Source organism: Haliotis asinina, chromosome 14 (genome assembly GCF_037392515.1).
Source record: "Haliotis asinina isolate JCU_RB_2024 chromosome 14, JCU_Hal_asi_v2, whole genome shotgun sequence".
In the NCBI taxonomy this organism is placed as follows: Eukaryota; Metazoa; Mollusca; class Gastropoda; order Lepetellida; family Haliotidae; genus Haliotis; species Haliotis asinina.
In genome coordinates, this window is record NC_090293.1 from 21,637,658 (window position 1) to 21,661,809 (window position 24,152).

The window sequence follows — 24,152 nt, forward strand, 5'->3', positions numbered from 1 at the left end:
CTAAACCATGACTAAGTGTAAACAGCACAATACTAACCCATGACTAAGTGTAAACAGCACTGTAACTAACCCATGACTTAATGTGAACAGCTCTATAACTAACTCATGACAAAATGTAAACAACACTATAACTACCTTATGCATATGACTAAGTGTAAACAGGATTATAACTAACCCATGACAAAGTGTAAACAGCACTGTAACTAACTCATGACTAAGTGTAATCATCACTATAACTAACCCATGACTAAGTGTAAACAACACTATAACTATCCCATGACCAGTTGTAATCACTGTAACTAAATGTGTAGTATTACCACACTATAACTAACTTATGTCTTATTATTGACCAGGTACGCTATTGTAAAACATAATGGCATTATAACCTTCTGCCGTTTTAAAGGTGCACTTTTCATCCTAGTGTTAAGCATTACGACACAATAAGTATACAATATGTCATAGTCAATCTGGCAGACGAGTGAAAGGGTTTACGGCACTAGACATAAATAATGTTCATAGGTGACCAGTAACTCAAGTGTTACGTTTTGAGAAACAACTCATGTGACAATATGTCTTCATCAACACTAGCACGACCAACAAACAAATAATTTAACGGATTATCTGCATTCGTTGAGCAGTCATCTACATTTCCCAAACCTGCATACGCTATTTCTGACATGTGATGACAGGAGGGAGGTAATTGTATGTTACGGAGGCAAATTATGGACAGGTGACGGCAATATGCGCAGATGATTACAACCCATATGGATTTCATAAGCATTACAAATTGTACATCCTCAATTCAGGTTCACGTCAAGATAATAAGTGGTGGCATTTACCTGGTAGGAATTATACTATGACAGGATTACCTCTTCTGGAACACCTGGTGTCTTTGCTGTTTTGAACGTTCCATTCATGAAATTTTAACGCTATTATGCCTTTTGGAATTTGTCTTGTGGAATAATTGAGAAATGTAATTCTCTAACTTGATCGTTATATATTTTGGAACATTGAAATTATTTTAAGTGTTAATGTTTCGTGTTTGAAAATTGTTATTTTGAGATCCCTGTATTTGTATGTTTTCATGCTGTGTGTATTTAACGTGCACTAAGCTGGAGAACAAATCTGATTATAATGTTTTCCAGTACCTGTTGAATGGATGTGTTTGTTTGGGCTTGCCGTGTGTTCAAGCGTTATCATAAATCAGGCAGACAAATTGAGCATAAATACTTCTCTCACAAATATTCATATCACTGGAGCACAGTTGGAGATAATTGTCGATAGAGCAAGTGACCAAGAATACGTCTCAGGATAGTACATTTTCTCGCCTAACGCCTAATTCCTAACAACAGATACCAACAGTGAGAAATCCGACTTGTAAAGCAAGCTATTACACACAGTCTTTGCCTCAGTGTTGCCGACAGTTGGGGCTATGTATTTCTTGATACAAACTCGGCCTCGGTACCAAAGATCAGGTTTCGCCTTGCCTATAAAAGGAGATGCGTCTCGTAGCGCAATCCGAGGCTTCTGCAGTGAGCAGTGCAGGTTGATCATCTTTGCATTCTTGGAAGAGTCCATTTCAGACCGTAGGGATGGAAAGAAACTAAAGTCAAAGAAATTAGACACATTTTCAGTTACTAATTCGAAAATATAAAAACTATTTAAAAGACATGCTTGTTGTGTATAACTGTCGTCTGCATCGTGAAACTAGTTGAAAAGATCACGAGCCGTGCACATAACGCATGAGTATCATGAACTGACCACCCTATAGGAGCTAGGTATATAAATATATTTCTCCAACGTTTGCCTGTTGGCATCTATCTCTGTATTTCCCCTCACATCTAGTGGGCCTCTTAGAAACATTCCAGGAGCAGTGTTCAGGCCGCCATTTTGTTTCGATACCTTTAGGTAGGTGATTTTCTCTCTCCCGAAAATGAGTGTTTGTCACGTTTTCTTGGAAACTAACCTCTGGGTTCTTTTTACAATTTTTGGGCTTACGCGAACGTATTGCAAAAATATTGGGGTTTTTTCAGTTTTCTGTCTTTAGTAGGAATGACTTGTTCGTGTCATATTTTCACCTGTTGCAGCCAGTGAAAATCACCAAAGCTGTGACGTTTTTGAGCACAGCCTACCTGAGTTAAGATGATGTTGTTGAAATTGTTAGCTTGCCATCGAAGCGTTATTGCATTAGTTTATGCTAAGGGAGAATCTTTAGAAAGACGTATAGTCTTCCCGTATGTCGACGTTTTCATCATCTTTTAATTTGCTAATAATCTCTCTGTTACTGATGAATCATGACGGTTTGTTAAACCTGTTTTGAAGAACAATAAGAGAGTTCAAGGACTGTTTTAGATAAATGCTTTGCAGAGATATCCTCTTTAGACATAGTGGCCATGACGCAACGCAGTGTTATATATAATAGGTATAGGGACATGTGTATATACAGGTATATGCCTGTACGTCATATTCAGAAGCCTGAGTTTATTACTAATTCTAACAGAAAATCACTGAGGGGTGTCTTTTTAATATCAAGTTTACGTCATACCCATTTACTAATTCCACCACAACAGAATCACTCGACCTTGATGGCTTACCTGTTTGTCAGTATGGCCGCCATCTTGATTTCTGTCTAACTCCAAATGAGATAATGTGTTATATTTGGGGACTGCAAGATATTGGAATAATCGTTGATTTGTTGATATAGTCTGTGAGATAATACATATATCCTGTGTATATTAACATTTCCCAATTAGACCAAGTTCCATGTATGTGAGTACAGTTTGTTTGTGAACTCCTTCGGACCATTTGGCATTATAATCACAACTGGTGCCTTGTTCATCCTAAGTGGAACTGGACGGAATAGGTCCGCAGTTTTTTTCTGTTTAGCGCTGCTACTGATTAACGTATTCAGAGACAAATATTGATACGCCACAATCGTTGCAATGGTTGCCAGGGTAATATAGTGTTGTGTCCCTTATCGTCATGCCACGATCGAAGCTGAAAAGATTTCTCTCGACATATGTATAAGTCGATTTAGACAATGCCTAGTCTCTGAACATATAATTTTGATAGTAACAATCTTTCTTAAATTGAAAAGGAGCACAAGGCACTCCAGACATTCAGAACCTGGTGAAATCTAGACTTCATTTACAGCCTTAACACTGCATGGAGGGATAGGAAGTAGTGAAAATAACATTGTTCAGGGACTGTGAGACAGACGAATGTCGATCGTTTAAGACTCATTTACAGTAATGTCAATGGGCAGCAGAAAATTGTGTCATATAATGCATCGTGACTACCGAGAGTTGACAATCAAATTTGAGAGGAGTACGGGGTTGTTTAGGGATGGAGGAAGTGAATCTATCACATCCACTCAATAACTAAAGCACCCCCTATGAATACCATGTAAGATGACTATACACCACGATGCCCATGATCAGCCAGGGGCTGAACAATGTAATTGAAAGAAATTAAAACACCAAGACACTATACCTGTCTGATTACGGTACTCATTTACCGTTACAAAGATAGCCATCACGAAGTTTAGACTAACAGAAAGATGAAATGTTCTCTGAGACATTTTGAACTGTGTGTTGGGAATCCGAGTTAAGAAAAGCCTATATATAGTGCATATGATGTTCTCCATCTCACTAAGCACATGCATAAATACTTCCTAATGAGCCACAGATGTATTTGTCATAAGAGGATGCAACCTGACGAACCCTCATCCATGCACTCCAGATGAGCCCAGCACACACTTCCCACCGCCCATGACGACTGTGTTAGAGGGCTCGGGCAGTTGCATGGACCTTTTGTAATGTGCAATTGCTGGAATTGGAGACCACAGTATATGGTCTTTGTTGGAATATATATCAACCCGTATTCCCAACCGGCACCAGTGCCCCGACCCCACACCAAGCTCCCAAGAGCGAGTTCCCGGGGGTGCGGGGACTGTTATAACCTGGGTTATCAAATTGTATCAGGTATCACCAGACAGTCGCATCGGAACGGCTACTGGTTGGCGTAAGAGCCACCACAGACTGGGACGGAAGGTCGCAGTGACCTTGAACTTGAGCTTTGGATTTAGCTGCAGCACGTATTTTACTGCGTAGCTGCATAAGATTAATTACGTTAACTTTGTCATGTGACTAAACCTGATTAAATTACATTAATATTTTCATGTGACTACGCCATGTGACTGGAATTCCTTACCTCAAGGAATCGTGACTTTTTTTGTTTGTTTCAACACCGGCATCTGTGAAAATGTATATACATTGGGTTAAACGTTTGTGAGTCGGACATTGAGATTTGATGTTAAAATGAAATGCCAGCTTCATTAGGTTTATCCATTCTGACACTTAAACTAGGTCATCGTCGAAAGAAGCTTTAAAGGAATAGGTTCAAATTAATACAAATCCACATGAATTAGAGTGTAATGTTTATATTACACGTACCATTACACTGATACAAAAGTAGGTTCAATGTGTTATACTGCCGCTGTATAATGTACAGCATTCTCTTTATAAACATGAGATAATTCACATGTGTTGGTAAACTCCAACAATCCCGCTACCTAAACATTAGGTCTAACCTAATCAGTTATACAGATCATGAAACAAATATAACCAATGAAGGCTAGATGACCACAGTTTCTGACAACGAATTTCCCCGTGGACGTTTCCATTATATTTCATCAATTATAATTTAGGAACTATTTCCTTTTTTTGCATTTCAGAGACTAGATGTTAGTCTAGTTCTAGTCGCAATTAAAGATACAACTTCAGTTCCCTACTCTAAATACGTAGTAATATTAGTTATATCTTCCTATGAGAAAATTAACAACACGTGTTGTTCCCGCATCGCTCCTTGTAATCAGAGACCATATAATAGATATTATATGGTCTCTGTTGTAATAAAGGAGAATAGTTTTCTTCTAAACAGTGTAAGCAGCATTAGACTTAATTCCTTCTACACTATTAACAACGTAAAGTGTACCTTTCCTCAATATGGTTTAGTGCGATATATGTGTGCTTCTATCTTTTTTTCCATACAATTTAGAACAAATTTACCAATACGTGTTGTTCCCGTATCCCTTTTTGTAATTAAGAAGAGCAGTATAAATAGCATTAATCTTGATTCCCCCTACACTATTAATAACGTAATTTGTACCTTTCCTCAAAATGGTTACCTGCAGTACATATGTTCTTTCTTTTTTCCCCCCACACAATTAGTAGTATAGCATTGCTCTTCCTTCCACCTAATTAAGACAAATGCAATGTAGTTTCATGTTCCTTCACCATGAGTTCTTTCGTTTCCACTGACTCGTGAAGGTCTCGGGGTAGAATAGACCTTCAGCAACCCATGCTTGCCATAAAAGGCGACAATGGTTGTTGTAAGAGGCGACTAACGTAATCGAGTGGTCAGGCTCTCTGACTTAACTGACACATGTCATCACCGGATTGTCTGGTTCAGATTCCATTGTTTACAGACCGCCGTCATATAGCTGGAATATTGCTTAGTGCGGGCGTAAAACTAAATTCACTCACTCACACTCGTTTCCTTAGCATGATTAACAAAATAAGTTTTATCTTTCATCCACATTACTACATAAAATGCTTTATGTCTAGCCTACCTGTATATATTTATGTAGCCTCCCTGTATATCAGTATAGGTTATATCCAGTAACATAAATCATATCTGGGATTAGATTTTCTTAATTAAGAAGAGATTCTAGCATGTTTGCGTTGAGGCCCATCCGATATTGGAACATACACTCTCAGCATCAGACACTTAATCGCCAGCACAAGAAGCCAGCCAGCTAGCCCTTTAGGCCAACGCAGGTTGCACGAATATTTGTTATAACAACATTCTAGTTATAAAGTTATACGTTATAACAACATTCTAGTTATAGGTTTCAACAATATTTATTCTATTTTCGCATACATCTTGTTTGGGCACGTAACATGTGCAGAACAAATTGCAGACAAAGTTAACACAAGTGCAATGCAACCACTTAATCATTGCAAATACAAAAGAGAAAAAAGTCGAGCAAAGTTGTGTAGTTCAAGATGTTGGCAGGTACTCAAGCCTTCACGAGTACACCTTTTGGCAAAGGCTCGCCATGCAAAATGGTTATGGCGCCATCACACATGAGAAATCAACTCCATTTCTGCATCACCATGGCAACCACATAGGAATAGGAAACACATACCTTTGCTGTCTAGGATACGACACCCTTGTTCTGACGAAAGTGGAGATTACTGTGCATTTAGGAAACAGGTGCTCAAGGTTGCTCAAGGCTACCGGTGACAGTTTATGAATGAATGTACTATTGGTTAATGGCCGGTTGCAAAGTATCCATTGAGAACACTGAATATGAAACCATAGTCACAATCCAGCATCACAATAGACTGATGCAGGTACGAAAAAAAGTTTAAATGGCCCGAAATATGAATTATTTTGACAAAATTATTGTTTACTTCAGAACTACAATCTCACAGACGTACATGTAATTGTAATATTTTTTGTAAGCTGTAGTAGGGAAAGTCCATTTTTGCAAATGTCACCAGATGGAACGAGTTATTGTCATCAACAAAAACAGCATCAGGTATGTCAATGTTACCGTTAGGGTGTTAAGGTGCTCTGGAAAAGAACATTTAATAAATCAAAAGCTTAAGTGCCATGTTAGAATTTCAAAGCCACAGACATATCGATTCCGTGATTATGCCATTAATTAATCCCTGCCCTCGCAACAGAACCCCTCCTGACAGCGCCCACCTGGTGCTATCCCCTTTCCATGGAGAAAGACCTTATGTAGTGCACTCACCACGTGCCTCAGTCGTCTGTTGCATATTTAGCCGCTATCGTCTGCTAGGGGCGAAGAAACTCGACACCAGTGGCAGACGTCAGGGGGTTTCTGTTGGCTTGGATATATGGAGCCGACATTTTAGAGGCATCAGTTTGTGTACCGACAACATCCCTTGTGTCCATCGTCCTTCCAGTGTACCCGCGTTTACGCATTTCATTCTTTGGAGTTTTAGTCGGACGTGTGGATAGGCCGTTCGAGCGTTAACGTTTGGAATTTCAAAGGTAATTGGTTTGCTCAAAATAACTTCACCGTGAAGTGTTTTTGTGTGTTTCATGCAGAGTTCCCCGTCATACAGTGTTATCACACCCTGTGCATATTGACTGTCTACTGCCTGCATTTGAACCTCTTTCATGTTTTGAAAACATTAAGTACTACAAATACATTTCATTTTTTTCACATTTTACTGATAAATTCGTATTTACAACTAATGTTCTACCACTCTTGTTGGTGTTGACAAATGATGCCAAGATTTTCAGCTCACGTGAAGAAAACCCATTCATGCTTTTTTTTCGCATTTTGTGTGAAGTTGTTAAGTTTGCTAACAAGCAAACGGTGTTAAAATATGTTTCCATTGCCTGAACTTCAGTGCCATGTATATTAATCTTAAGAACGCACAAGCCGAGATAACGGAAAGATCCCTCAATGATACCTCCACATAACACCCACACACCCTGCATCAGCGCTCTTCCTATTTTGGTCTTGGCACGGAATTCCAGGATAGACAGTGTACTGCTACCAGATGGCGGAAGAACATTTCTCTGTCCAATTCCTGCATACTCTGTCCAGTTCCTGTATAATGCCTTGGGTACAAGGAATGTAGATTAAGAGGAATCATTACATACCACAGACCATTGTGACATCAGTATCTCCATACGTTTGGTATGCATATCAACCTTCTAATGAGTTCTGCTGACGGGGCCATTTTTAAGTTTAGCACGAGATGGGTTACACGGCAACAATGTTTTACATTCTGCGTCTGTGAGATGAGGTTGAGTCTGTGATACAGATCCTGAAACATATACACACATACATGGAATATTTCGTATGTCTAGATTACTACAGTTTTCTGTTTTCTGTAGAGTCTCTTTTCCCATTAAATCTTCTTAAAAGCATTCGGAATGCTAGTGTCACGACGATGAAAGTCTCGTGACTCCGTTACATGTGAGTAATGAGTTAACAACTGTGTACCCGTGGTTAGTTCTTTGTCTAGACACAACTGATACACTATATATAACGTGATACCACTGACAAAGATAATGTTGGAATTTCTGATGGTAAGGTGGATTCTGATTAAATTTGAATTTCGAATCTTGTTCCATTTACTCAGCGTCGTTACGTCATAAAACAAATTAAACAAAGAAGGAAAACTGTGTTTGATATTGGAAACTTGTGTTTTACATACATACATACATACATACATACATACATACATACATACATACATACATACATACATACATACACATCGTCTTGCGGTGGGACATAAATGCGTCAGTCACAGTGCAAGGTTGTACAACAGTTGTGTGACTTGTATATATCCAATGTGGAGTGTTTGTGTAGATACAGTGTGGTGATGGCAATATCAGTTACCGAAGGTGCCCGTATGTTTTTGCTATAACGATGAGATCCTGAGGCTAAACCTTGCAATTTTAAAAAAACATATGTTGACAATTTAATTTCTGTAAGATTATAATCGATAAAGTTATATCAGCAGGGCGGATACAGCTTTTGGGGAAACACGCATGTTCTTTTGAGAAATGACAGGGGTGCATTATCCGAAGTCGACTCTTACCACATTTTATCATAACATCAATCACTAACCCGAACTGCAATACGAATTCATTCTGGAAAATGAGAACTCGATTTTTTTCTAATATTCCCTACCTCCGACTTCTAAATATTCGGAATCATGTTTTACGACGCGCCGATCGGTATGTCGAAGTGTCGAGCAAAAAATAGAATCAATGCGGGAAATCAAGTCCGGAATAGCGAAAATCAATCCACCTACGGTTCCGACAGTGATGTCTTTAACGTGTAACAGATGTGTGAGTGAGTGAGTGAGTTTAGTTTAAAGCCACTTTTAGCATTATTTCAAGCTACACCAGAAAAGGGTTTCACATATTGTACCCATGTGGGGGATCGAACTCGAGTCCTTGGCGTGAGCAAACGCTCCCCTCTCCTTGGCATTAGTGAGTGAGTGAGTTAAGTTTTACGCCGCTTTTAGCAATATTCCAGCAATATCACGGCAGGGGACAACAGAAAATGGGCTTCACACATTGTACCCATGTGGTGAATCGAACCCGGGTCTTCGTGACGAGCGAACGCCTTAACCACTAGGCTACCCCACCGCCCCCCTCCTGGGCATTAGATGGATTTACTGATATCTCGTTCTTCTTTTTCAGATCTGCTATAAGTACCTGACAGAGTTTCCTCCATCATAATGGCGGACGAAGAATCATAGTACGTATACCTGACAGTGTTTACCCCTGCTAACCGACAGTGTTTGGGTGATGGCGTCGACGTGCGTATGTCACCGTGACCCGATTAAGTGGACATTTGTTCCTGCTATCAGCCATCGGGTTCCGGATCAATATTCATTATAAATTATTGCCCTGATATGGCTTAAACACAGTTGACTGCAGTACTGTCGAATGAGTGAGGCTTTATGCCTTTTTAGCAATATTCAAGCAATATTACCAGAAATGGGCTATACACATTGTACCCTTGTGGGAATTGAACCCGGGCCGTTGGTGTGACGAGCGAACACTTCAACCAGTACTGTCATTAATATTAGCTGGTAAAATCAGAAGACGATATTTAGCAATATTTATATGGTGAAGAGCAAAAGAAACGCAACTCTTGCTTTTTGTCAAGTCTATAAATAGAAGACATAAACATGACCGATTACGTTAATGAAATTTCATTCTTTTAAAGAATTACGTTTCTTTTTCTATGTTCAGTATATATAAGTATAAGAGACAGATAATCAAGAAAATATTCTTAGACCGTCTATCATTCTTGTAAAACATACTTTCAATTTAAAAGCAAAAAACCTAGAGTTTATCGTAGTCATATACAACCAAGGACCATTGTGTCGAAGACGAAGGGACGTAAGTAAATTGTTCGAGTTATCCGTAGTTCGATTCAACAATGACAATAAAGGAATACACAGGCAACACGCTTTTACTTCCAGAGAACCCTATGTTCAACACAAAAGTGTAAATGACAAAAAGATTGATTATTTTGTGATTTATATCGTGAAATGTTTGACTTTTCAGTGAAGCCGGACAAGAGGAGTAAGTACCTGTATACTAACACAGTGACCATCTGTTACTCTCTCCATTACTGGACACTCGACACTGCATGACTAGAGGACAACATGGACACTTTTAATATAACATAGTCATCATACACTACTTTGTCTATTACTGGACATCTCAAAGCAGCATGACTAGGGTCAAGGACGACACACTGGACACTGCATTGTCCACTAACATCTAACCCCGAACCCTGTCAAGCAGATAGTGTATGTCTCTTATCCTTGAACTACATCACCGGAAATCACGATGTAATATCTGTGTCTATGTTTTTCACTGTCTCTCTCACTGTCTATCTTCTTTCTAAGCCCCATCCCCCCTCTCTCTCTCCCTCTCTCTCTCAAGCTCTGACACTCAAGCTCTCTCTCTTTCACGAGCTGCCTCTCTCTATCTCTCCCCTCTCTCTTTCTCAAGCTCTCTTCCCTTTCTCATTTTCTCTCAAACTCTCTGTTTCTCCATTCTCTCTCTCAATCTCTCCCTCTCTTTCTACTCTCAAGCTCACGTCCTTCCTCCCTCCCTCTCTCTCCCTCTCTCTCTCGTGGATGTACAGGCATATTGGAAAAATCTAAGAATCCTACATCTATTTCGAGGAAACAGTTTATGTTCTGCTTCTATTTTGCAAATGCTCCCGCTACTGAATACTTATCTTCCACACAGGGAGTCGTCTGCTCCACCTCAGTAAGTCAGCTGGTCTGTTCAGGGTTGCCCTTGCACAATGGCATTCACATCCTCACGCCGCATTGATGCAACACGCTTGTAGAGTAGACGCATCATACATCAGGCCTCGTCAGAAATATACACAATATCGTATACACCCGTGTTTATATCTCTTCTTTTACATAGTTTAACCAACGTCCTTCATGAAAGTAATAGTTTAACCTCCCCTTTTAATAACTTTCCACAACTTTAACCAATCCCTCGTTTACTCTTATGTTACGGTTTGTAGAGAACACAAGAACCATGAATAGCAGTAAAGTCCCTTCATTTTGGAATCCATCAACCGTACAAACTCTTAGTTAGAGTAACTGATCGTCATTGTCGCGTTTCAGTGGTAGTTCAATGCGAGAAATCATGTTGCGACATTTGCTATGAAAACAAAACGATCAAAGCCATAATTCTTGACCAACAGAGTATACGTTCCTCAGCTCTGTTGTGTGTTGTATGTGATCTAGAAGTATCTTTGACCGCTTTGAAGTCCATGTAAGGGCAACGGTCATTTATAATTAAATTTGTTTTTACAATGACGAATATTCTTCGTGAAAAGAAGTTAAAACCGTTGAAATATGTTCATTTCTTCAAAGTAGTAGAAAGAAATTCGATAATGATGATCAGACTATTTTGTTTTGGGTCTGCACATCAGCTGTTCGTGTATCTATCGCTTTATTTGACTCGTAAGAGAAAGCATGTACCAATATGTCAATAAAAAATATCTTTATGTTTCTTTTTCGTAACTGCATTCAATCGGCTTAAATATGGCACGTTTAATCGCAAATACGTGTAATAATACATGCCCGTATATGTAATGTTGATTTAATAAACGTATGTGCAAGTTGTTCGAAGAATGTAATTACGTTCGAAGTTGTAAATGTTCAGAAAAGCATGTTCTTGTCAGTTCATGTTCTCGTTGGCAACTTTGCTCTTTGGCCAAAGCAGTGGTGCTTCTCGGTGCCATATAAATAATCAGTTTCAAATTTGGTTAAAAGAAGAATTTTTGGTGTTGTGTTTTGGGACACGGTCAGTGGTCCTAACCTTAAAGAACATCCAGAATGTGTCACTGCTTTGGTCTCTCGTTAATGCTTATTATTCGCTTTTTATGCTCACTCTTTGCTTTGAATTTGCTCGGCTGTGCTCAGACAAGAGGCTACCTCTGCACCAGATGAACAAGCCAGTCAGTAAGTGCGTGTGTTCGTGCGTGTTTGCGGGCGTTTGTCCGCACGTGTGAATCACGGCTGAAGTTTGTTGAGTGATATTTTCAGATGGCACGTATGTTCGTATGTTTGGTGCTTTAATATAAATCTGTTTCTGTAATTGTGTAACGTTACTTTTCGTAAAAGTAATTCGAATGTTAGTACTCTTTCTGGTATTCACTGTTTTACTAATTATCAACCACTCACAACCACTTATTTCACTATCATTAACAATTGTTATGAATTATTACATAATATTCATAAGGTACACATGTATTATATTTGCAAATGTAACGTCATTTATGAAGATGGGCAGGTTTACACGATGCATCTCATACCTTTCCAAATATTTTCACAGTTCTTGATATGAAAAAGATATGTTTTGTGTCATATAGAAACTGTCGGGTTAAAATACAATTAAACCATGTTTGATGGTTGCCAGAACTACATTAGAAAACATGATCATACGCATGATATATTCAAAATTGTACAATCTTACGAAAAAGGAATCTGTTTTGTCAATTCTATTTATATTTCCTGTGTTTCGGCAATGATATTTTGACAGTGTTTGTAAATTTTCTAGTCAAATCATTTCTCAGGCGGAACATCATTTTGCACGACAGATTGTCACAATGACTGATTAAACAGAAGTATATTGCTGTCGTCATGTAAGCCCGACCTCTGATTTGGTTTAATATTTGTACCAATGAGTAGCCAGGGATAATCCACTAATCTTTCATGTTGTGATTTTGTTCACATAACCAATGGTCTAACCCTCTCCTGCTTTTAACCCCCTCAGAGTCGAGGAAGTTGTGCGTCCTGCAAGGTAAGTCCATGTCAACAACCACAACAACATAGTCACAATCCATGTCAACAACCACAACAACATAGTCACAATCCATGGCAACAACCACAACAACACAGTCACAATCCATGTCAACAACCACAACAACACAGTCACAATCCATGTCAACAACAAAAACAACATAGTCACAATCCATGTCAACAACAAAAACAACAACATAGTCACAATCCATGTCAACAACAAAACAAACATAGTCACAATCCATGGCAACAACCACAACAACACAGTCACAATCCATGTCAACAACAAAAACAACATAGTCACAATCCATGTCAACAACAAAAACAACAACATAGTCACAATCCATGTCAACAACAAAAACAACAACATAGTCACAATCCATGTCAACAACAAAAACAACAACATAGTCACAATCCATGTCAACAACAAAAAAAACATAGTCACAATCCATGGCAACAACCACAACAACACAGTCACAATCCATGTCAACAACAAAAACAACATAGTCACAATCCATGTCAACAACAAAAACAACAACATAGTCACAATCCATGTCAACAACAAAAACAACAACATAGTCACAATCCATGTCAACAACAAAAACAAAATCACAGTTCATGCCAGCAACAACAACACTATCGCCTAGGGTTTCAATCAGGGTCATTCGATAAATAGATCTTCGCACAGCTATTGTCGTAAGTTTGTGGTACAGTATGGGCGGTACGACTGTCTTGGCGCTACAATAGTTTTGTTAAACGAGATTGTACAATGTTGTGCAACAACACGAAAAGACTCAGCAACGAATTACCACATACTAACAAATAAGTCATATATATCCTGAATTCATTTCTTCAATCAACACTTTTGTAAGTGACTTTATTTTCTATTAAAATAGAGTATTCAATCTGAATTATGTTCAAAATCCTATCACTTTCTTTGACTAATTTCGACATTGTATGAATGCGTGAATATTGCATTATGCTGCACCAGGAATGCAACACCTGTGATATTTTACCATTTATTTTAGTAGTTTAATTCATGTTGTTATCTCCCCCATTGTAGTGAAATCTAAGCAGAATTATTCTACGAATAGCACCAACGCACATAGACCATCATCACAGCAAGTAACACAATCTGACATGGAAACATTACTTGATACATGATATACGTTGATATCTTCTGTCCTGATTACTTACACAACATATTTAACATAGCCAAGCTTTTCTCCTCAGTATCTATACTAATAACACAAACATAGCCAATTAACACCATTACTGCCTCGTGTCTAATTGTTTACTATACACAATAATAATCAAAGCAATAATACTGTGTATGAGAACATTGCATGCTCACATGTGATAACATAACGGCATTGAAACCTCTCAGTGCAGGGTAGAGCTTACCAGGGCCCAATTGCACCAAACGACACTATACAATTATCATAAATCGTTAAAATCGCGATATAAGTCTTCTACAATCTTTTGGTCAACGACTCCAGTGTAAACCGAAATATACGCCGCCACAATTGTTGCTTTGTCGCGGGTCAAGGCGTTTCTGAAAATATGACATAAGGAAATTCATGAAAGATTCATCCTTTTTTGCACTTCACGTTCCTCCACAACCCGAGAGTGAGTGGTGTTTGAACAATATTCCCGTGATATAGAGACGTGTCAGGTACATGTAAAAGGAACATGGTGTAGGTCTTGGATGATTACTACTTTGGTAAAACCCACAACACGGATTTGTTGATGACAAATCTGGAAACGCTGATCGCTGGATTGTCTGGTTCAGACTCGATTATTTGCAGAGTGCTGTCATTTATCTGAGGGTGGCCTTAAACATCACGCCAACAAAAGAAAAGACCGAGGAAGATCTGTTTATGCAAAACACTGTACATCAGGTAGTCTCTGGGTAGACTCTACTCAGCGGTGAGAGGTTACTGTACGACTTCATGCTTGTAATATCTATTGACTTTACATGGAAATGTTTTCTGCTCTACAGACAACATGGGGATGACAACGAGGCACGAAAGGCCATGGAGGTAAGTCTTGATCTGTAAAGTATTACATTAAACATATTATATACCTTTGAAGACTTTGAAGACATCTCTCTACTCTTGTCCGCTGTTAGGTCGTGGTTTGATCTCGTATATTTCACTGGCCAGTGTCATACACGAACATTCCGGCCAGAATGTGACCCTGTATTCACACAGGCGGATCCATAGGGGGGTGCAGGGTTCCTTGGTTGACACAAGTCATCGGTTCCCAACTGCGCAGGTCGATGCACATGCTGTTGATAACTGGATCGTTTCGTCGAGACTCGATTATTTACAGACCGCCACCATACAGCTGGAATAGTGCTGAGTGCGGAGTAAAACTCAACTCACTCACTTTTAAGTGCCACATTATCCTCCTGTATTCCAGGAAGCCAAGAAGCTGCGTCTAGAGAAGCAGCAGCAGGAGATGGAAGAGTATGAGGAAATGAGACGTGAGGCTCGTGAGAAGGAGGCTCAGGAAATCCAAGAGCTGAGAGAAAGAAGGGTTAGTATTGACCAACGGTGTCTTATAGTTCTGTCCCATTGCCCTGTTCCATTAGAAGTGACTCGTGAGCACACAACAATTACAAGGCTGACTGGGATATCGCTGGGTGACACAAGAAACAAACAAGAGACTTGTAATATCAGTACAGAAAAGGGGTTAATTACCACTAGATCCTTTGTCAGAAATGCAGAATGGTAACCTTGTGGCTATTTAGCGTTCGCTCGCCAAGCAGAATGCCCGGGTTCGATTCCCTACCTTTGCATACCTGACTCTCGTCCTGATATTATCGCTTAGAGCGGTGTAAAACCCAACTCATCCATTTCTTCGCCAGAGATTTACATGCTTTAATTGTATGTGCCTTTCCCTGCAGGAGAGACGCAAGGCTGAACGTGAAGCCGAGGAGGTTCGTCTCGCAGAGTTGAGAGCTCAGGAAGAGGCACGCAGAAAGGCAGAAGAGGTGAGTCTTACGTCCATATGTGGAAGTTCACCGTTAGGATCCGGTAGAAAATACTCTCAGGATATCGATGTTGTGGATTGGGTGGGAAACATGACTGAAGTGTATGGGCACTGGTTAGACCATTTTTCAGAAGTACGCATTGTTAATGATCGATTTAACGTAACAAACCCCAGGGAGATGATAATATACATGTATAGTTATGATGACATATGGTGACATCAGTATGACCGACATGCGGCATGAGATTAACTGCTAGTGACATCTTGACACTGTAACAATATCACATTAGAAGAGAAAACCTTGTTCCCCAAGAACAAATAAAAACACTTAAAGGTCAAACTTAATTCTACGTTTCACTTCATGCTTAACAGCATGAAAACGTGTAGTTGACATACAACAGTATGACGTCATTGACTAGACACGTCATCTAACATTCTTACCCCGCTTGGCTCTACAGGAAGTAAGAAAGAGGAAGAAGGCAGAAGAAGAGGCCAGAATCAAGGAAGAGAAGGAAAGGAAGAAGAGAGAAGCTGAGGAAAGATTGAAGAAATCCAAGAAACCCAACTTTGTAATCACAAAACGTAGCGACTCTGAGAAGGGAACGGGAGGGGTAAGCGTCAACCCTGAACTAAACAGCGCGTTTGCTCTAATGGACATTTATTTCAGCCTTACATTCCACACACACGTATAATGCATTTGTGTCTTGATTCCTTCATAGAAGTAGATCAAATTTTGAAAAATATTTTAACACTTTAGGATTTCAGATATGTGCATACATGTTGGGAATGACCTCACTGATGATATGTATTGGATGACACAGTTACGAATCGTGCAGTATGAATATATTGGATACTTGAACATGTAATAACGAAATTACAATGAGCAGTCATTAACATATTAAACGGCATCATTACTGTAAATAACACGGATTCCATTAATTTATTAAAGGCGTTTTAATTGAAATTTCGAAACAAATTCAAAACGAGAAACGACGTACTTTTCCGGATGCCTGACGTAGGAAGGAGCACCGCTGTTACACACTGACGGAGAATGAAAAAAGTTTTAATTTTTTTTGGTAAAAACAATTAATGTCATGGTGTCTGCGCGAGGATCCGTGTTGTTACTGTCTATAATGAACTCCCCTGTGCCACTGCTTGTTGTCAAACCGAATATAACTAGACTTTTATTTACTCTATATGTTCTATTGATATCGTACTTTTATTTTTTTAAAATTATTTTTGTCTTAATACAACACATTTTCCTTACAGTCACCAGTCAGTTGCAGAAAAGGCAAAAAAGATGTGTAACATAATCCTGACATATTAACATGAAATGTTAAATTGTAGTATACCAATGTCATGCACTGTGCTTGCCATAGTAAATTGGTCGTTCGATTAAACCAGGTAAATGAGCAATAATTTTCAATATTTCGGTTTATTTTTTTCGACCTACAAGAAAGTTCAATGACAATTCAAATAATTCATGCCTTGCAACGACTGTTGACTTGTTTCACCCTTAGAGGACATATAATGGTCTATATGAAACCTTGCGCATCTCTCACCAAACACTGCATATTGTATATAACAGCGCGTATTACAATTGAGTCGCAATGCTTTGCCTACAATATCATTTGTTTATTACAAATAACATTGGTATGTATTAAATTTATATCTATGTATATACTTTATCAAGGATACGTCAAATTATATTACCTCAATATAAACAAACAAAGCGAAGTTTGTAATGTCATTAAATATTTATTAAATATATATTTATCCATAGTATAACTTACATTGAAATTTGCGTAAATTATTGGAGGTGGGGGTGTCTAGTTAAAGCGTTAGCCGAAGACACGGGTTCGTCTCCCTACATGGGTACAATGTGTGAAGCCCATTTCTGGTGACCCCGTTATAATATTGCTGGAATATTGGCAAGAGCGGCGTAAAACAACGTAACTCTCTGTTGACATCTTTCAGTTTTGTCCAATCCATTGATAATTCTGAATATAGGAATATATTTTTGACATATCCTTGCAATTCGTCATATGTTAACATTTACAAATTAACATGACATCCATGTGTTTAAATCAATGTATTTATACAATTGGACAACGAATGTGTAGATCTGGTCTAGCTTCTGGCTTTTATAACTTTCAGCCCGAACGAGGTGTAGTAAGTAGTCTCAAACAACCCTTGGTGAATATTAACCTTAATAAACCTCATCCAGGTTATTCTGTGAACCAAAATATCGTACTTTGAATATTTTTCATCACACAATGCCATATAGAAAGTGGCTAAATGTAAAATATGTTAGATTTGGGATTACACTTTCTTAGCAAAGTGCAGATTCTAGAGCTTTTGTTTAAGCCACGGTGTCTGAGCGGGTTGGGCGGCCAACTGTATGGGTGAGGCGATAAGGTACCTGACTCTGATGGAGTGGGTTCGAATCCCGGGTGGGATTCAACCCAAGATAAGTACTAGAAAGTATACTTCAGTTAGAAAGTGTAATCCAACCCCCCAAAAGCCGTGCTCAATATTCTTTTTAAGTAACTGACATAAAAAATGAAAAAGGATAGTATCTTTTATGCATAGCCTTTCTAGAATACCTGGACTGACGGTTTTGATATATTGTGTTGCATAACACAACAGGCAGGTATTTTGTACTACGAGGGAAGACTAACGAATGTGTCTACAACGATGACAATGATGTGCACTTAATACACGTGTATATAACTAACAATATAACCTGCAAACATTGAGTAACATTGTGTAAACATAACGTGTGTTAACGGCACCGTTACTAATGAACTGCTACTAACACTAAGACCTAACCCTCACTGAATGTATGGTATTTTTGCTGCACAGGTAAACTGTATTTGATATGATAATTATTAACCACTTATGTTTTCTCAATGTTTTATCTATGTTTGGTGTAAAATGAAGTAATGGACCCGACCCAAACGTTTTGAGTATGACACAAACGGATTTGAATAATTTCATCTCATCATTTAGTGAAAATATTTTTGATTTAAGTTTACTGTTTATTTAAGTCTTCGCAGATGAAATCTGTGTAATACATAGTCATTTGGTGTATAATTGCTACACTGACAGTGAGAAAATGAATCGGAAACAGGATTCAGTAATGTAAACAATTGAAGTAGACAGTCATTTATATGTTAAGGGACGACGAATATGGGTATCGATTTATCAGAATAACTGCTGGGATTGGCTAGCACTGGCTTCCAAGACAGGCAGGATCAACTCTCAGACACGACCAGTCTGGCTGCCATTTTACTATGAAGACGTTCATGGTTATTCGCACTATCAACCACTGGTTTGTTGGATTCAAACTCAGTAATATCACAGGACACGGTGAAGTGGATTCTGTCTATAACGCTATTTCAGTTAACTGACCCTCATAAAAAGCTGGGCCGGTGGGGTAGCCTAGTGGTCAGTCTAAGTAAACTTATCCTCAGTACTTTTCGTTACACTCCAATGTGGTGAAATGCACTGAGACTAAGTTTACTTAGACTGCCTAGTGGTTTAAGCGTTCGCTCCCCACGCCGAAGACCCGAGTTCGATTCCCCGCATGAGTGTAATGTATGAAGCCCATTTCTGGTGTCCCCCGCCGCGATATAGCCAAAAGCCTAAAATAATACTCACACCCACTCGCCCCAAGCTATGTAAGTGGCTATCCTACTTCCAGGGACGGTGTCCAGTAATTGACAAAGGAGTTAAAGCTGCGGACGCAGTTTCACCTGGTGATGTCCTTTTGTCTGTACATTGTATTTATTACAGATGTGCACTGTGGCGTCATGAGTGACCATTGTCCATCGGTCACTGTCCACTCACATACAGTTTGTGTTAGCAAATGTCTGTTCTAACTGGGTTAAAACGTGTTCGTCTGTTTATTGCAAAATCCGCGTAAGCTGTGACACATCTTGTTCACTATATAAAGTTTGATGCGACTGAAAACGCTAACGGTGGAATTTATTAGAACCATTTGTCACAGATTATACAGTTTTGCAGTATATTGTCGGTAATTCAAACTGTGATACCAAGGTTTACAATCAAACGAATCATATTAAATGTATGGGACCACTGAAAGCCCATGCTGGAGATTTTACGTGCGTTTCCGGCCATGCTGTTTGCGCTCAAAAGACGTTCGGGTGATACGATATGAAAAAATTTAAGCGCCCTTTATTCCTGGTATCGCAAGTTTGTTCAGCCGTACATTGTAGTCAATCACGTCACACACCATTGTTTCCTTGTGGTGTTAAAATGTCAGTTTATACATGTTCAATTTGTGAATACAAACCATTAATGCTAGTTCGAATAGTTCCAAGTTTCTTCGGTGATAGTTCTAGAACGCTTTAGGTGTTAGTACCTACACTGCAAACTGTTTCAAAACTAATATCGGATAGAATAACAATTTGAAGTAGTAAACTACGTGTAAATAGAGGAAAGTTTAATTGTAGACACCCTTATTGTTTATCAAAATATACATTGCCCCCCAGAAACACGTGTCTCACAATTAACGCGGTCAAATATTAGAAGTTGACAGTTTATCGTTTAGTGTACACACATTTTCAAAGGATTTAATAAAAGTTAATTTGTGTAAATTTGTCTCAACGTTAATTAATAAGAGGATTCACTGAACAAAGAAGCAATGATACCATTGATATACTAGAATATAAGACTAGTTGATGCAAATACAGCTCAAGTTTTTATAATAAGAAATTCCCTTTTCAATCAAACCAACAGATGAATCCAAGAGTATTGAACGTCAAATGATATAACCATATACTGTTACTTGCAGCTTGAGCCCTTGAACGCAGATGACATGCAGAAATCCAAGGAACAGTTAGAGGAAGAAAAACGCGCCATCTTGGCCCAGAGAATCACCCCTCTTGCAATCGAAGGATTCACCAGTGACAAGCTCCTTACCCGCGCCAAGGAACTCGTGGAAACTATCCGTCGCTTGGAAGGGGACAAGTATGACCTTGAACAGAGATTCAAGAGACAACAGTACGACGTAAGTGTTCTCCATGAAACGTTTTCAGTAGAGACAGGTGGCGGGGGTGTTCACACATTCGCCATGCTGGTAGCTGCGCACTCAGAATTTCAGAATTTTGAAAAGGGAGATAACCAGATTTTGTAACGTTCTACGTCCACAGTTGAAACCAATGTGACGCCCTCGGCTTTCATGACGTCACTGATCTCACTTCCAGAGAGGCCAATTAACTGTACATCTACACACAGGATAATGTCTATAACTGTTTAATGAAATTTTGAGACACACCGACAAGTCTCATTGTTTTGGTGATTTTGGTCAAAAGTCATTTGGCTGACATTCTCTGTTTGTTACGACATTCTGAATCATAAACGTATTATCATAAATATGTTGTATTTGCTTCACAGATGATCGAGTTGGCCGAGAGAGCCAGACAAATGAACAAAGGGTAAGTTGTGCAATCTGCGCATATGAGATTTAGGTTTTCCTATTTTGACTTGAACCATACTTTCTCGAATTGGTTAAGAAGAACAGGTGACAAGCCTGTGCATATGTTGAGGCCGGTGCCACCGGTGGGTCAGGATACGATCACCGTTTCGCGAATTCCTGATTCATAAACGCATGGTCATATGTCAAAGTGTCAGTCACTGGATTCTCTGGTCCAGACCCAACTGTTTGCAGACGCGTCATACACCTGTAATACAGCTGTCAAACAAAAACACGTGTATTATGAATTCTGTTTGTAGCATTGAATGACGCTGAATTAGCCCTTGAAACTAAAACGGGTCGGTTGAATAATTTTATGGCCAGACATATTTTAACTTCACTGTTTGTATTTTTCAGGAAAGGCAAACGAGGAGTATCCTCAGTACAGGTTGACGAATCGTAAGTTGAAATTTCGTCACTAACAAACATGTCGCTAAAATGTTATATTATTTTGAAGCCTGCCTACAAGCACCCTTTCTAAGATTCCATAATATCCTCTGAGGAAAAGCAGCTCTTGACATTTACTGGTGAATTCTCATCAGTCGAAATTTGAGTTCCCTCCCTTGGCAGTGTTAGGATCCTCTTACGGTCGGTTTGAATCCGACCATGTAGTGGGACATATAACCCTCCGATGTAACCTCATTTTGTGTCACGACATCATCTATCTGAGGCATTGTACTGACTTATCTGTCACCCCCCTGTGGATTGTCTTGTCCAGCTGTCATGGCCGCTGTCATATAGCTGGAATATTGCTTAGTGCCGCTTCAAACAACAAACAAACCAAACTTGCTGTTCTGCATTTGATGAAGTGGTTTGCTTCTTTTTACAGGTTTGATCGTCTTGCTGACAAATTCACTAGTGCACCAGTAAGTAAATACCACAATACCACACTGTTTTCCTTTAAGAATCGGAAGTCAAAAATGGGGTCCTCCTTCGGGAATCATTTGCCTGTAACGTCGTATAAAGAGTAGAAAAAGGTTGTTATCCATGAAACGTGTCACGTATTCGCCCACCAGTCTTTCAAAAATGGTTAAATGTGTGTTTCAACTCGACTTTCTGTTAACAGCCCAAGATCCAACTGTGCAGTAAATACGAACGCCATACCGACCACAGAACATACAACGAAAGAGCCAAGCTGTTCGAGGATCTGGCTATTGAACCCCCACCTCCTGAGATCCAGCACGTTCAAAAATCCCAAGCCGCGGAAGAGGAGGGTGATGAATAGACACCCCTGTCTGCGAATATCCTCAGGTCTAGGGTACTGGTAAGTACATATCCAGTCTGTCCCGTCAAGATTCGGGTTAGAATTGTCCTTCAACTACCCATGCTTGTCGAATTTACACAAACCCGTTAAAGAGCACGAGTCAGATGCTAAGGGACTGAAAACTTTCTTTTTCTATGCAATGTGCAGCAATAGTGTTGAGGTATTAGTGTCGTCAGGTTTGTATATCCGGGGTAAAATTGGTCTTCAGCTACCCATGCTTGTTGTAGCAGGCGACGATAGGAATCGGGTGGTCAGGTGCACTGAGTTGGATGATACATGCTATCGTATCCCAAAACGAGTGGATTGTCTGGTACAGACCCGTTTACTGACAGACCACACTTTTACAATATTCCTAAGTACACAGCTAACGAACAAGCCAACAAATAAATGTAACTTTTGCTACCTATTGCATACATTGAGCCAGAAAAAGTAATGTGTTTCCGGTCACGCAGAAGACCCAGTTTCGCCTCTCAAAAATGAAATATATATCACAATCCCAAAAACTTTCTGTGTGGGGATTTCGTATTATCGCTGAGGTGAGTTTCGCACCAAATTGTCCAAGTAAACGTTAAGTGCATTCATTGCTTAATCGAGTGCAACATACGTTGTTTTTTTTGTTTTTTGTTTTTGTTTTTAAAAAATCTTGTTTCTTTTTTTTACAGTATAAAAGCCACAGTAGCGAGCCCTGCTTTGCCTCTTCGCCTGTCTGTGGATGCAAGTCAAACCTTTCTAGTGCAGACTCCGAAACATCAGATAAAAATGAAAGACCAAAAAACTGCATCATGTATATATTCAATTTTCGCCCTAGACTTTGTAAAAAGCTGTACGTCAATGCCTTTCTTTTCGCGACAACATCATGTGCAATACGTTTCCATGGACACATGAAATGTTCCATGACGAAATACTCACTTGTAAAGGATTTCAGTTTGTCTTCCTGGTTCAACTTTAATAATTTACCCTTAGCTTTGTGCCGACTCTGTGATCAATACTAGTTAATAGAACACTTCACTAAGGGATTAAATTTGGTTATCAATCTGTACATTGGAATTTTGTGTATTTATTGTGATTTCTGCGTGTCCTCCTTGACCAAACACGGGGACACGGGATCCCTGGCCGTGACCTGCTCGCTGTGAAAGCCCCTCTGAACCGCAGTATGATCCATGGCCCCCAACACCAGACTGTCAGCTGGAATATCGAAACGATTTCACAGCGTTGCAAGAATGGTTGGTATTATCAACGGTAAGTCACCGCCAGGGAAACTCGTTCACCCAGACAAGGTTTCAAGAGTCATATCTAATTTATTGAGTGATGTCCTCATAGATGCCCTAAACGCTGAAAAGACTTCAGTTGAATAAACTTGATGGTTGATTTAGCACATTTTCTGTGTTCAGTTGTTTTTGTAATGCACAGAATCCAGAAAAGTGGAACCAGGGTAATCGGGGCTGTGTCCATTGTCCGACTCAGGGGAGAAAAA

The 24,152-nt window shown here is 39.3% G+C and overlaps 1 protein-coding gene and 1 pseudogene across 7 annotated transcripts; one reads left to right on the plus strand and one right to left on the minus strand.

Annotated features, from left to right (window-relative positions):
• Positions 1–24,152, minus strand: part of LOC137260701 (sulfotransferase 1A1-like) — a 189,664-nt pseudogene that overhangs the window by 109,141 nt on the left and 56,371 nt on the right.
• LOC137261828 (troponin T, skeletal muscle-like) lies at positions 1,810–24,055 on the plus strand. 7 transcript variants are annotated; one of them, XM_067799620.1, is made up of 15 exons: positions 1,810–1,908; positions 9,271–9,328; positions 10,147–10,164; positions 12,039–12,077; positions 14,920–14,959; positions 15,342–15,458; positions 15,829–15,915; positions 16,373–16,525; positions 18,072–18,086; positions 20,734–20,949; positions 21,336–21,376; positions 21,772–21,813; positions 22,244–22,280; positions 22,481–22,678; positions 23,341–24,055. In XM_067799620.1, exons 2-14 carry the CDS (start codon positions 9,309–9,311, stop codon positions 22,637–22,639), a joined length of 984 nt encoding a protein of 327 aa, XP_067655721.1. In that variant the 5' UTR covers positions 1,810–1,908; positions 9,271–9,308; the 3' UTR covers positions 22,640–22,678; positions 23,341–24,055. The 7 variants fall into 7 exon arrangements, with proteins under 7 accessions (XP_067655721.1, XP_067655723.1, XP_067655724.1 ...); XM_067799621.1 differs by lacking the exon at positions 1,810–1,908 and adding an exon at positions 7,028–7,089; XM_067799622.1 differs by lacking the exon at positions 18,072–18,086.